At 41.6% G+C, this 13,650-nt stretch overlaps 1 protein-coding gene across 1 annotated transcript in view; it reads left to right on the forward strand.

The window, feature by feature from the left end:
* Positions 1-10,300, forward strand: part of ITPR3 (inositol 1,4,5-trisphosphate receptor type 3) — a 418,536-nt gene extending 408,236 nt beyond the window's left edge. The window contains exons 57-58 of the mRNA XM_063954848.1: positions 2,975-3,136; positions 6,565-10,300. Coding sequence (XP_063810918.1) covers positions 2,975-3,136; positions 6,565-6,666 — 264 coding nt within the window. The 3' untranslated portion in view covers positions 6,667-10,300. The remainder of the gene's footprint in view (positions 1-2,974; positions 3,137-6,564) is intronic.
* Positions 10,301-13,650: the final 3,350 nt, after the last annotated feature.

Genomic DNA, 13,650 nt, shown 5'->3' on the forward strand with positions numbered 1-13,650 from the left:
GTGCCTCTTAGGTGACATGTCAAGGTGCCTCTGTGAAGCAATTATGCAAGGTGAACACCTGGTCCTCAATTCATACTTTTACAAAGTTCTACAAATTGACTGTTTCTGTAGCTAGAGATGCCAGTTTTGAGCATAAAGTTTTGTGCCCAGGCATAGCTGAGTGTACTGTACGTCCTCACGGTATCCAGTGCCCTCCAGATAGGATGACAAAGAAAAAAGGATTTCTCTTCGTTCATCTGTGGGACAGTGTGTTCCCTCCCTTTTATATGTTACACTTTGTTTTCACTCTCATTTGAGTGTTGTTCTTGTTATGAATTTTATCTCGGGATCCGGTAGGGATCCCGGCAATCGAAATACAGACACCGGCATCCCAAATAGGGTCACAAGCCTGGCCACAAAATCCTGACCAAGCGTGTGCAGAACCGTCTGATAGGAAAACTACGGGAGGGGGCAGATAAGGTTTAGGTCATGGGGGTAGGGTTAGAGTTAGGCTTTGGGGAGGGGGGATAGGTTTAGGCTGCGGGGAGGGGGGGTTAGGTTTAGGTTAGGTTTAGGGAGGGAGGATTAGGCTTGGAGGGGGGGGGGGGATTAGGCTGCGGAGGGGGGGCTGTTAGGTTTTGGCTGCTAGAAGGGAGGGTAAGGAGGCTATTGGAGGGAGGAGTAGAGAAGTATACTTACCTTCCCCTTGACGGGATTCTTAAAATCGGGATGCCACGGTCGGTATTCTGACCGCCGGCATCCCGAACGCTGGCATTTCAATCCCAACCTGTTATCTCTTTCTCTTATAGGTTTATTACATTGAAACTGAAGCACTATGGGATGTAGAGGGATTGGAGGCATTCCACTGACATATTTATGGGGAATTCAATTACCCACGGTAGATTACCGCAGGCTAATTGATCCCCCAGGAATATACAGTTAGTCCTGAGTGAGCAGGAATTTTTGCCACAAACACGTTAACCCATGAATTCGTGAACTTTTCACGGATTTTGTGTGTTAACACCCATTAACACTATGTAAATGCCTGACAACACGGTACTTTAACTTGCGTTAATAAGGCTATCGGAGGAACTTGGGAATCCAGTTGAATAGCCCCGGATGTTAAAGTCCGAGGCTCCCAGTTTCACCCACAGCTAATTATTTGTGTACCAAAATCCTATTTTTGCTAGTCTGCAGAATGAATCCTGAGATTTCCCTGCTGATACCTACTCTTGTGAGAATTAGCTCTTGATTGGCATTTTGGGAATTGTCATCTGTCTTATTGCTGAATGAAGTTCAAGATTTCCGTAATGGGCACCCACCTCCTGAAAGTGCAATGACCTGATAGTGTCAGGGGCATTTAGCCCAACATTTTGTCACATCTGCAGTACATTGCCACAAATCGTTTCCTCATAGGCATATGCTCCTCTCTATTCCAGTTACATATCATATTGGACAGTTCTGCTGCTCTGGCATATTTATCTTCCTGCAGATCCATTGCAGTAACAGCACAGATTATGAAAATGAGAAGTTCCTGAACATACACGCGCACGATATATAAAATCTGAAATGCCTATATTAGCATGTAAGCAAATAGATACATATATATTATATATAACAATATTCATAATACAGTTGGTGCTCTGACATATATAGGCCACAGGCTTCAGATCCACAGTCACGTGATTCCAACTCATCTGGCTTCTTACATGTAACGACAGGAAGCATCTGGCAGATACACATTATGAGGTAGTTACAAAAGGACTGATGTGCTCTTATATACATAATAATTTCACAATAGGGAATAGAAGGTATATACCCAAGTGGGAAGAGGGTTCTTTTCACTGAGGACGCTGGACCTTAAAGAGGGACTACATTGATAATATGCAAGTTGCCATATTTATATGTGACCATATGCTCCAGCCCATGTCACTGAGCAATAAACTAATACATACATCGTGTACAGATTAATGTTTCTCAACTCCTTACAATAGTGCATCTAAAAAATACAGTACAGGTATTATATAATATTTCCCCTGCTCTCAGGAGGTACAGCAAAATACCCCCGATGAGATATCACTCTGGCTTATGCAACAATTTTATATTATACATTTATCAGTTACAGAAATATGAATGAGAGTGACCTTCAGTTTCAAACTAGTGTATTTTTGTGATTTTGTATTGAATCCTTGTATTAGACCTCTATCACTATATGCTTTCTTGGGGGGTCAGTAATGAAGAGACATTAGGGTAGGTCACGACTATATACAGTATGTTGACAGCAAAGAAGAGGGTGTTGTAATAGAGATCTATTACTTTTTTGCAGTATGTGTGGGCAGGTAGACAATTTAAAAAAAACAATTCTGCAGAATAAATCATTTCTGAAAGGGGTTTTCAGCTCCAGCCCTCAAGTACCCCAAACAGAACATGTTTTCTGGATTACTTCAATGTGAGTTAATCGATTTTGCATGGCCAGCAATTCAACCACATGTTTCCGCAGACAGAAATATTGAAAACATGACCCGTTGATGATACTTGAGTATTAGAGCTGAAATCCCCCGGGCTGGAGCCAGTCACTATTAGGGAAATAGTATGGCTTGTTACAGAAAAGTACCTGCACTCAGCTGTACCAGTTACCAATGGTTGATTTCCAGATTAACAAGTGCTTCTTTGACATTAAAGGATAGGCAAGAGAATAAAAAAAAATGATACCTGTATATAGTAGTAAAATATTTGTATAAATACCATACGCAGAAAAAGAGCAATTAAGGTGCTAAGTTTCAACAACTACATTGTTTGATCCATCAGATTTGTGAAAAACTATCTATAAAGCACTTGAGTAGAGCAAATTGCATGATAATGGGACAAAAGACAATATTACTTGGTGAGCTATGCATTCCACACAGAGAGTTTAATAAAGCAAACCAGCAGAATAGAGTTAAAACTGATAAATATAGCACTAAATAGCTAATATATGTGATGCCTTCTTCTGCAGACTAAGAACCTGGATTGGTTTCCCAGGATGAGAGCAATGTCACTGGTCAGCAATGAAGGTGAAGGGGAACAAAATGAGATCCGCAGTCTCCAGGACAAGCTCAACTCAACCACACGGCTAGTAACGCATTTAACAACACAGCTCAATGAGCTCAAGGAACAGGTACAGCTCCCAACTTTTTACAAATGCACTGTCCTGGCTGTGACCTGTAATTATCATATTGCCTTATCTAGACATGAATTTATATATAGTGTTGCAACTTTGTACCGTATTCTCCCATAAAGTGCATAGCAATTGAGACACAGCATCATACAAAGGAAACAAAATCACATCATATACAGCAGCAAAAGTGGCACCTGTAGGCCATAGTATAGGGACATAAGGGTTCAAGGAAAATGCCGGCTGTTGGGATCCCAGCGTTCAGGATACGACAACCATAGAGTGGGAATAGATACTGTGGCAAACGCACCGAGCCAACAGTGTGGAGTGCACAAAGTGGCCTGCAAGAGGATTCTTAGCGCTCGGCCCGCTGCCGGCGGACGGGATGCCGTTGTCGGGATATTGACGGTGCGATTCTGCCTATAGGCAGATTTGCACTATGCGATTTCCCTTCATCACCCCAGAGCCAAAATCCACCGATATTGACTATAAACATGGTGCATTTATTTACTAGTGTGTATATAACCCGATCAACAGAACATGACAAAGAGTTTATGGTGTTGACTTGGCTTCCAAATTCCCCAGAACTCAATCCGATTGAGCATTTGTGGGATGTGCTGGAAAAACAAATCCAAGCCATAGAGGTCCCACCTTGCAACTTAAACCATCTGCTGCTTACATCTTGGTGTCAGATAGAATAGGTCTCTAAGGTCTTATAATTGAAATTGTGTTTTATACTAGCTACAAGTACCATTGCATCATGTTATAATATTTTGTACAACGCCAAAGCCTGCTCTGGCCCCAGAGGAATGTTTCTAGATGTAACCTCTAATAATTATGCTATAAATGAATATTAAAAAAAGCATCAGTTACAAGTTCATCAATTGGCAAACGGTTGTTTTTCTGAGACAGCTGCTAACTGTGAAACCAATGTGTAGAGTACATATAGATGTATTTGTTGGTACCCTTCCACAAAAAGAAGAACCCATATTTGAAATTATTTGAAATTGACAAAAGTAATGGAAAACCATAATTGTTTATTCCACATTTAATAGAAATCAGGCTTTGTATTGATTTTTGATTCATCAGAATTTTGTAAATAGTAAAACAAATGAAAATGGCATGGACAAAACATTATGGGACCCATAACCTAATATTTTGTTGCACAATCTTTAGAGGCAATTACTGCAATGAAGTGATTTCTGTAGCTCCCAATGAGACTTCTGTATCTGCCAACAGATGGTACGGCCCACTCTACCTGAGCAAATTGCTCCAGCTGTCACTAGTTTGTTGGGTGCCTTTTCCAGACTGTGTATGTTTTAGCTCTTTCCATAGGTGTTCAATATGAGTTAAGAACAGGGATCATAGAATGCCACTTCAGAATAGTATTAATTGTTGTTATCCATTGGTTGCTTTTCATGCGTGTTTTGGGTCATTATCCTGTTGGAGCATCTGCAAATGAGACAGAGCTTTCTGACACTGGGGATTATGTTTCTCTTCACAATGTCTTGATAGTCTTTCATTTTGTTGTGCACAGACTCAAGGCACCCCAAGCCAGACACAACAAAGCAGCCCCAAAGCATAACCAAGCGTCCTCCATGTGTCGTAGTAGGTTGTCTGTGAACATAAAGCTGACTTGCCAAAACGCTCCAGTTTTTACTCATCTGCCTAAAGGACATTCTCTCAGAAGCATTGCAGCTTGTCAATATGCATTTTAGCAAATTCCAGTCTGGCATTTTTTTATGTTGGTTTTTCAAAACTGGAGTCCTCCTGGGTCTTCTTCCATGGAACCCACTGTCATTCAAAAAGCGTCAGATGATGTCCAAGGTCCAGGACACTGACATACCTGGACCTTGGAATTCAGCTTGTATCTCTTTGGAAGTTTTCCTTGGCTCCAATTTATGCCGTTTTCAGTGTACTTCTGTTTAATCTGGTCCTGATTCTTTTTGTTGCTGCTGCAGTCCCATGGTTTTTAAACTTCTTTATAGTATTTGCAACTGTACAGTAGATGGTCTTATAACCTTTAGAAGAAAGTAAAAACCAGAGGAGGAGGAAGAAAAGAACAAGCAAAGGAAAGGGAGCCAAAAGTGGAGGGGGGACCAACCCCAGAGTGGAAGCATTGAAACTACAGTAAAACGAATAGTAGAAGGGGGTTATACACCCCACATACCAGGGAGCCTTTAATAAGGCTAACAGCTCACCACAGAAGCATAGGTACAGAGGTCAGAGTGCAACAGGCAGATTGAAACAAACAACCCAGACCCATAAATGAAAGAGTCCATCAGTAATAACAAACCTAGAATAGGAAATTAAAAGAACTGTAGGCCCAACCATCCCCCTATCCCAACAGAAAAATCTCAATCAGCAGGAGTATGGGATCCCAGACCTGGTAAAACTTATCTATTTTGTCATGAAGGGCAGAGGTAAACCAAATTTTAGATAAAACCCTCTTCCAACTTAATGGGGAGGAAGTGTGGAAGATCTTATGCAGTCTGGTGAGAACCCGATATCATCTAGTGTAGATTTTGTAGTAATTTTCCTTAATCAAGGAAGAGGATATCATCTAGTGTAGATTTTGTAGGAATTTTCCTTAATCAAGGAAGAGATAGAAGACTGTGCTACATTTTGTCTAATGATCCTCCACGAATCCTTGCCTGGTGGTGGACCCAGATCACTCTCCCAACAATCCAAGTTTGAGGAATGGAACATATTATATAAAATGGAGATGATACCTTGTTTCACGGGAGAGTAATAGCAAAGCCTCTCAGCAGACGTGAAGGGTCTCAATACCATTGCCCTGGGTAGAGATTTTAGGAGCAGATTTGTAGATACAGTACTCATAAAATAACGGTCAGGCTATACGATACTTACAAGCCAGGAGGGCTAAAGAACACCAAGAGGATCCATCAGAGAAATCAAAGACAAATCTAGGATGGTCAGGTAGCTGGGACCATAACAAAGGCCTGCAGGTAGACATGAGACAATAGCTTTTAATTTCAGAAGGAATGAAGTATTGTTTCAATGAGCTGCAAGAGTACCAACAAATTTGTCCATGTACCTTATAGTAATAACCAATAACTGAAATATGGTGATTTTAATAAAGAGATTACTGTGCTATTTTACTTAAGAAGTGTCCTGTGCGAACACTTTTGTGACATTATGCAGATTACTTGTAGTACAGTAGATATTGCCCATTCTCACCATCTCCCACCCACTTATTAGAATAATTAACTTCATCTGCTCACCCATTAAATAGCAATATTTTTACACTAATCCAGTTGTTCCATACACTATTTGTAAGTAATTTATTATCTACTTAAATATATCTTAGAAATTAATTTATGCTTTGCTTCAGTGTGCAAGTACTGAGACAGAAACCAATTTAGAGACATATTCGATTCATTTTTCTTGTACTTTATTTTTTCATTTAGATGACTGAGCAACGAAAGCGCAGACAGAGAATGGGGTTTGTAGATGTACAAACTAATGCAGGACACTCCACGGCCAGCAATCAGATTATAGCCAGCCAATGACAGAGTGGCAATGTACTGGAACTGAAGTCTGCATGCAAAAAGAATGAGGAGGACTGTAGTTGAACTCTGTGCTAATGAAAAAAAATCTGCATAATAATGAACGTGCTGCTCTTTATATCAAAGCAAGGATGTTTGTGTGCATTTAGCTGTGGGGTATAATGGGGAGGCAGAAGATGTCTATTTTTAGAAGTGAAGGAAGGGTGACCGTTGTGCATATATTGGGGTAGTGTGCAAGACCACACAGGTGTGCAAGTAGGATTGCATGAGCCAAGCAATTAGGAACTATGGAGGCAATTCAGTTATTGCTTATAGGCACAAAGTGCTGAAGAAACTGTATACCGTCACTTCGCGGCCACCAACATCACATATTTTCCCTCGTACCCCATAGAAACGCGCAGGTAAGTGTGCAATGTTGGCGTGCCGTGAGTTTCGGTAATGTGCTCAGCCACACATTGCTGAGAACTGAGTTGCCCCAAGAATGAAAAAGCAAGAGAATAGGATTATCACCTGTTGCACATTTTCAAATATAAACTTCATTAGAATTGCAATTAAAATGAATGTAACACACACCTCCGCAAACACAGATTATGGCCAGCACCAAGCTAATAGCATTACTAACTGTTCTTCAGACCAAGGAGGAGATGTATCAAGCCTTGTAAACAAAGAGGGTAATTCAGATCTGATCATAGATGTGCTAAATATAAGTTTCTCAGACATGCGGGGGGACGCGGAGCACAGGGCTAGTCCGCCCCGCATGTCTGGCTGTGAACCCCCCCCCCCCCCCGCACGGGTGCAAAAGCATTGCACAGCGGCAATGTTTTTACACCCGCTGAATTGCTCCCTGCCAGCACAGCTCCTGCACGCTGGCAGGTGACTACCCGCCTCATCCCAGGTCGCAGCTGCTGCGTGTGATGTCGCGCAGCCGCTGCGTCCCGCAATGGTTGGCACGCCCCCTTCCGCCTCTGCCAGTCAGGCAGAGGCGATCGCAGCCCTGAGATACTTTTAGCATCTCACTGGGCTCCCGGGTGCGCACTCCGCAGAGGGCTCCAGACTGCGATCGCTGCCGCTGCCACGATCCAGTCTGAATTAAGCCTAAAACAGCCAAGCAGCTTCCATCACTTCTAAGACTGTGCTAGATAAATGACAGAAGTTGTTTAGTTGCTTCGGGCAACTTCTCGGCTTTATCTTTCTCCAAAGTTTGATACATCTTCCCCATAGTTTGAAGCTAAAAGAATATCTCCTAATAATAAAAGTAAAAGTTAGATATGTACTATGTATTAGACAAAACACTCTTACCAACGGGACACAGGTCAGTCTAGCTAGCCGGTGGACTGGATACTACGATAATTCCTAACTAAAATCTGTCCTGAAATAGACACTTGTATGGAATACATTATTATGATAGAGTACGCTGGTCACAGAAACATGTGTCAGAAGACCAGTAACACCACCTTCCTTTGTGGTGTAGGCGCACCTAATATGTCGATTATAAGTAAAGTTATCCATCCAATCAGGTGTTGAGGCTGGGTAGCATCATCAGCCTATATTACCCAAGACAGTGTGGAAGCCAATGTTATTAAAGGAGAAGTTTGTCACTATATCCAATTGTACTGTTTTGCCATAATAGGGGTTATTTGTAAAAAGCATTTTGTAATGTTGATCACCTTCTTCTGCACTAACACAGTCATATAAGAAGGTAAGTCTATAGCTTAGTGGGTCAAAATAGTGGTGGATGAGAGTCTGTGACTTCTGCAAGGCAGAACTAGCAGGCTGTTCATTGCTAAGTGCACCCACATGCAAAACCAAGAATTTGGGATGCAGGAGAAGCTGATAAATGAGCTTTAAGTGGTGCAAAGTGTACACTTGAGGTTTTACTAGTGGGGGCTGCAATGTCTGTTGCTTGTTACATACCTTCTTAGGTACAGTTGACTGTACTATACTTCCAATGAGACTCAGATTTTGCACCAAGAGTTCTAAGCACAAACTGGGAAATAGGTAATTACTTATATCTGCACACAAAATGCACTATTCTGTGGTTCGTACATTATCCATATTGTCTCCTACTATGTAGATATACACACAACCTCCAGTACAGGGAAAAGCTGGAGAACAACCGATTGCTGACTAAAACGGACTAAAAACTGACAAAACATAGGAGTGATGAGTGTAATGAAGATCATTGGCCTGATTCAGAGGTGGACGCAGTGCTGATGTTTGAATGTTGGATGATGTTCTTTCCGCTGCGCACGCATCAGTCACACTGCCGTCATTGTGTGGATTAAGACACAGAGGGGGACATGTATTGAGCAGTGATAAAAGGGGAGAAGTGAGCCAGTGGAGAAGTTACCCATGGCAACCAATTAGCATTGACGTAACAGTTACATTTGCATACTATAAAAGTATACAGAGCAGCTGATTGGTTGCCATGGGCAACTTGTCCATTGGCTTACTTCTATCCTTTTATCACTGCTTAGTACATGTACCCCGGAGTTACTGACAGGCAGTGACTGTTTGTGGGAGGTAATGGGATGTGGCTACTAAAACGTAGATGTTTCAGTGCATGTAAGAGCCAGTGGTCTTCCCCCGGCGTCTTAGTTGCAGCAGATATTGTGTGTTGCTCATAGGTCCGTTGGTGCGTCTTTGTGCGCAAGCTGCGGATCTGAGATGCTGGCAGTGGGCATCTCAATACAAATTCCAGCGGCATTCGCATTTCTTCTCAGATGTGTGTACAAAAATGTAGTGCCCATGGGCATTGCACCCTCCTCTGAGTCAGGCCCCATGTGCCAATGGCTCATTACATATTTACAGAATAATTGTGTAAACATAACATACTCCATTTAATATGCCTAGAAATAGGGAATATTGTGTAACAGTCAGTAATTATTATAAATACAATATAGATATTTAGGATGCTTTGTATAAATAGCAATGAATGAGAAGTAGACAGATGCATGGTGGTCCATATTTTCTTATTCATTTCCTTATTATAAGGGTGTTTCCAAACTTATGGACCACCCTGTATTTCACTTTGTGATTAATAAGTGAAACTTACTGAAAACAAATTGCATTCCTTATGACCAAATGGATATCTGTACTCAGTGAGACATATGTACTAAAGTGTGAGTTTTTAGAAGTGGAGATATTGCCCATAGCAACCAATCCGATTCTAAAAGCAGCTAGATAAATGTTAAGTGGAATCTGATTGGTTGCTATGGGCAACATCTCCACTTCTAAAAAAAATGACAGCTTAGTAAATATACCGCAGTGTGTGTCCATGCGCATGCCTAATTCACATTTCCATATACCCAAGTTTTTTTGATAGAGGTGTGGGTTACTTTTTAATTTTATTTGCAATTCTTAGACTCTATGTATAAGTTTAAAAAAAGATTATATTGTAATGTTGTGCTGAAGGCTCATTTTCACTCTTTTCTTAGAAGTGCATTGCTTCACAGAGAGTGCAAATTAGTGCAACGTTTATGTTCCTTATGTGCTGATGGAGGCAACTGTTTACATAGGCAGCAGTCAGTTAGGTAGTTAGAATTTATATGTTTTGAAGTAGAAAATAGACAAGAAATGGCGTTGAAATTATTTTGTTTCTTTCATTACAACTTATCTAATAAAATATAGAAATATGTGTCATCGTGTGTGTTTCTAAAAGTAACTGAATTGTGAACTTTCACATCCTTGGAGATTTGACTTTCCTTATATCACTTAAGATTACTCTGATCCTGCCACTACCATATTCTTTAATCAAGGCTTTGTTTCTGTTCTGACAAAGGTAGCTCAATCCCTCAACTTTTCACATACTGTAAGGATCATTTCTCTAATTATATAAATAAGATCAAAAGAAAGAGTGATGTCTGCTTTAGGTCTTCTCAAAACTCATACTGAAAATGATGTACAGGTCCCATTGAGTCCATGAGGTATATTTACTAAAGTGCGGGTTTTCAGAAGTAGAGATGTTGAGATTCTACTTATCATTTATCTTCTACCTTCTAGAAGATAATAGCTAGAACATCAATTAACTAAAAGAAACAACACAATTTACACCTCTCAATCCATTCTATATCACCTATTGGCAGCTTGCATCAGCCTATAGCATCAGGAGAGGGGAGGCTCTTGCATTTGTAATGCTTAAAATAAAAGCACCCTAATATTTGCCTTCCACGGGTTAACAGGATGGGCCTTTACGAATCATGCTATCTATTACTGGGTTAATTTACCAAAAACATGTATAGCCACATCTTAGAATAACAAATAGAGAGACTTGATTTAGGGAAGAGTGGTCTCTGACTACTTACATAGGGAGGTATATACCAAAGTGAGTCAAAGTATACCCCAGTAAGAGTGTGGGAAAAACAAATGTTCCAAGGAGGACCCTAGAGCTAATGTAATGCCATCAATCAGAACATCACGGGGGAGCATACTTTGGGGAGAGCGACCTGGCATCTGCATCAAAAGCTCCCCAAGGGAGCAGAATCTTGTGATAAAACAGGAGGGTGGGATACCCATGTCTAATAGCACCCAAAACAATTGAACCCAAAAGGAGTGCACCTTTGGACATTCCCATAATAAATGTCAAAATGGACCAAAACCAACGGAGACTTAGGGAAGGCATCAAATGCCCTCCCACCAAATCTCACTGGCGTCAAGTAGGTTCTATGCAAAATAAACTGAATCTGCTGAAAGCAAATGGAAGCAGAAGACACCCAGGGACAAGCAAGTGCCCTACTCCATTCATCCTCTGAGACCACCCATCTCCAGCTCCCGTCTCTGTTGCAGATGGGTCAAGGTAGAGTCATGATGATATGACAATAAAAACAGGAGAGAGCCTGCTTAGGGCCAAATTGTAGAAGAAAAAATGTCAATGGGGATTGCTGTATGGTGGGAGAACCCACAGCAAACTGGATGGTTAATGCATGGTGGAGCTGAAGACACCTAAACAAGCTTGTAGTTTGAACTTGTCTTCTATTTTTATAGTCCCATCTTAGTATAGCTTACCTATTTGCTGCATCGCACCCCTCTAGAATGAAGGGAAGAAGGTTTGGTCAACTGGTGGGAGCCCCATAATTTTATGAGCATCATGTCAGAGCTTTAGAGCCTGCCCAAGTTTATTGCGGGAAGAGGTGTCCCCTTAGAGAGCCTGCAGTGGGATGTGACCAGGAAGGAATCTAGAAAACTGTCCTGCACCCACAGCTGAAGACTTGCCAGTTGAGCCACATAATAGTATTACCGAAAATGAGAAAGCACCATGCCCTCGGAGTCTTTAGATATGGTGAGTACACCCAACTGTATGCGTGGTCTTCTGTCCATCCAGAATAAAGAGGAGATCATGCTATCCAGTTTCAGGAAGTGCGAGACAAGAAGATAAATTGGGGCTTGCTGAAAAAGGTATGGCAATTTAGGTTGAACTACCATTTTAATGAAATTAACCCGCCCAGTAACCATAAGGGGAAGTTTATGCCGCATGAGAGGCCTGGAGGTGGGTGAAAAGATGTCCAACATTAACTGAGGTGGACCGCTTTGACATAAAACCAGTCTGGTCTGTTTGTACCTCCCTTGTCATGACCTGATTGAGCTGGATGGATACAATTTTGATGAGGATCTTAAATCTGTCAGTATCAGTGATATTGGGCGGTAGGCATCAGGAAATTTGGGATCCTTTCCAAGGCTTAGATATCACAATAATAATGGCTTCCGACATGGAAGGTGGAAACACTCCCTCATACAGCTTATATAAAAGTTCTAGGAGTTGTCCAAAAATCTAGCATGCTTTTTGTACACCTCTAGTGGCATGCCATCAAAACCAATAGCCTTCAACATACTGTACCTATTTACTTGATGTGGTCAACTGTCCTGGGTAGGTGGTCCCATATTTTTGGCCAAAATTAGGCTAAGAACCTCAAATTTACTTCATGTAAAACTGCAGACTCTATTATAATCGTTCTGCATAGCAGTGTTCTTAGTGTTTAGAGTGTGCACCTGCACTCTCTTTTTTTTCTGTGACACTACAAGTTTCAGTATGGTGGCACTTCTAATGTTTAGAATTACGGTGTGAAGTCCAGCCCCCCTAACTCTATGACCACGCAGACTGGGCGATGAAGCTGGAGCCATTTTGACTGCGTATGGGATCGCAGTCGCAGGCAGTTTCATACCTACAAGCCTGCATTTTGGTAAAAGCCTCCCCCATCCCCCGTTATTGCCCACAAAAGGTGCATGAGTGTCATCGTGAGACCATAATGCCACATGCACAATGACAAAATATATATATATATATATATATATATATATATACACACACACTGCTCAAAAAAATAAAGGGAACACTAAAATAACACATCCTAGATCTGAATGAATGAAATATTCTTATTAAATACTTTGTTCTTTACATAGTTGAATGTGCTGACAACATAATCACACAAAAATTATCAATGGAAATCAAATTGATTAACCCATGGAGGTCTGGATTTGGAGTCACACTCAAAATTAAAGTGGAAAAACACACTACAGGCTGATCCAACTTTGATGTAATGTCCTTAAAACAAGTCAAAATGAGGCTCAGTAGTGTGTGTGGCCTCCACGTGCCTGTATGACCTCCCTACAACCCACACAAGTGGCTCAGGTAGTGCAGCTCATCCAGGATGGCACATTAATGCGAGCTGTGGCAAGAAGGTTTGCTGTGTCTGTCAGCGTAGTGTCCAGAGCTTGGAGGCGCTACCAGAAGACAGGCCAGTACATCAGGAGACGTGGAGGAGGCCGTAGGAGGGCAACAACCCAGCAGCAGGACCGCTACCTCCGCAATTGTGCAAGGAGGAACAGGAGGAGCACTGCCAGAGCCCTGCAAAATGACCTCCAGCAAGCCACAAATGTGCATGTGTCTACACAAGCGTTCAGAAACAGACTCCATGAGGGTGGTATGAGGGCCCGATGTCCACAGGTGGGGGTTGTGCTTACAGCCCAACACCGTGCAGGACGTTTGGCATT

The sequence above is a fragment of the Pseudophryne corroboree genome, chromosome 2 (genome assembly GCF_028390025.1).
Source record: "Pseudophryne corroboree isolate aPseCor3 chromosome 2, aPseCor3.hap2, whole genome shotgun sequence".
In the NCBI taxonomy this organism is placed as follows: domain Eukaryota; kingdom Metazoa; phylum Chordata; class Amphibia; order Anura; family Myobatrachidae; genus Pseudophryne; species Pseudophryne corroboree.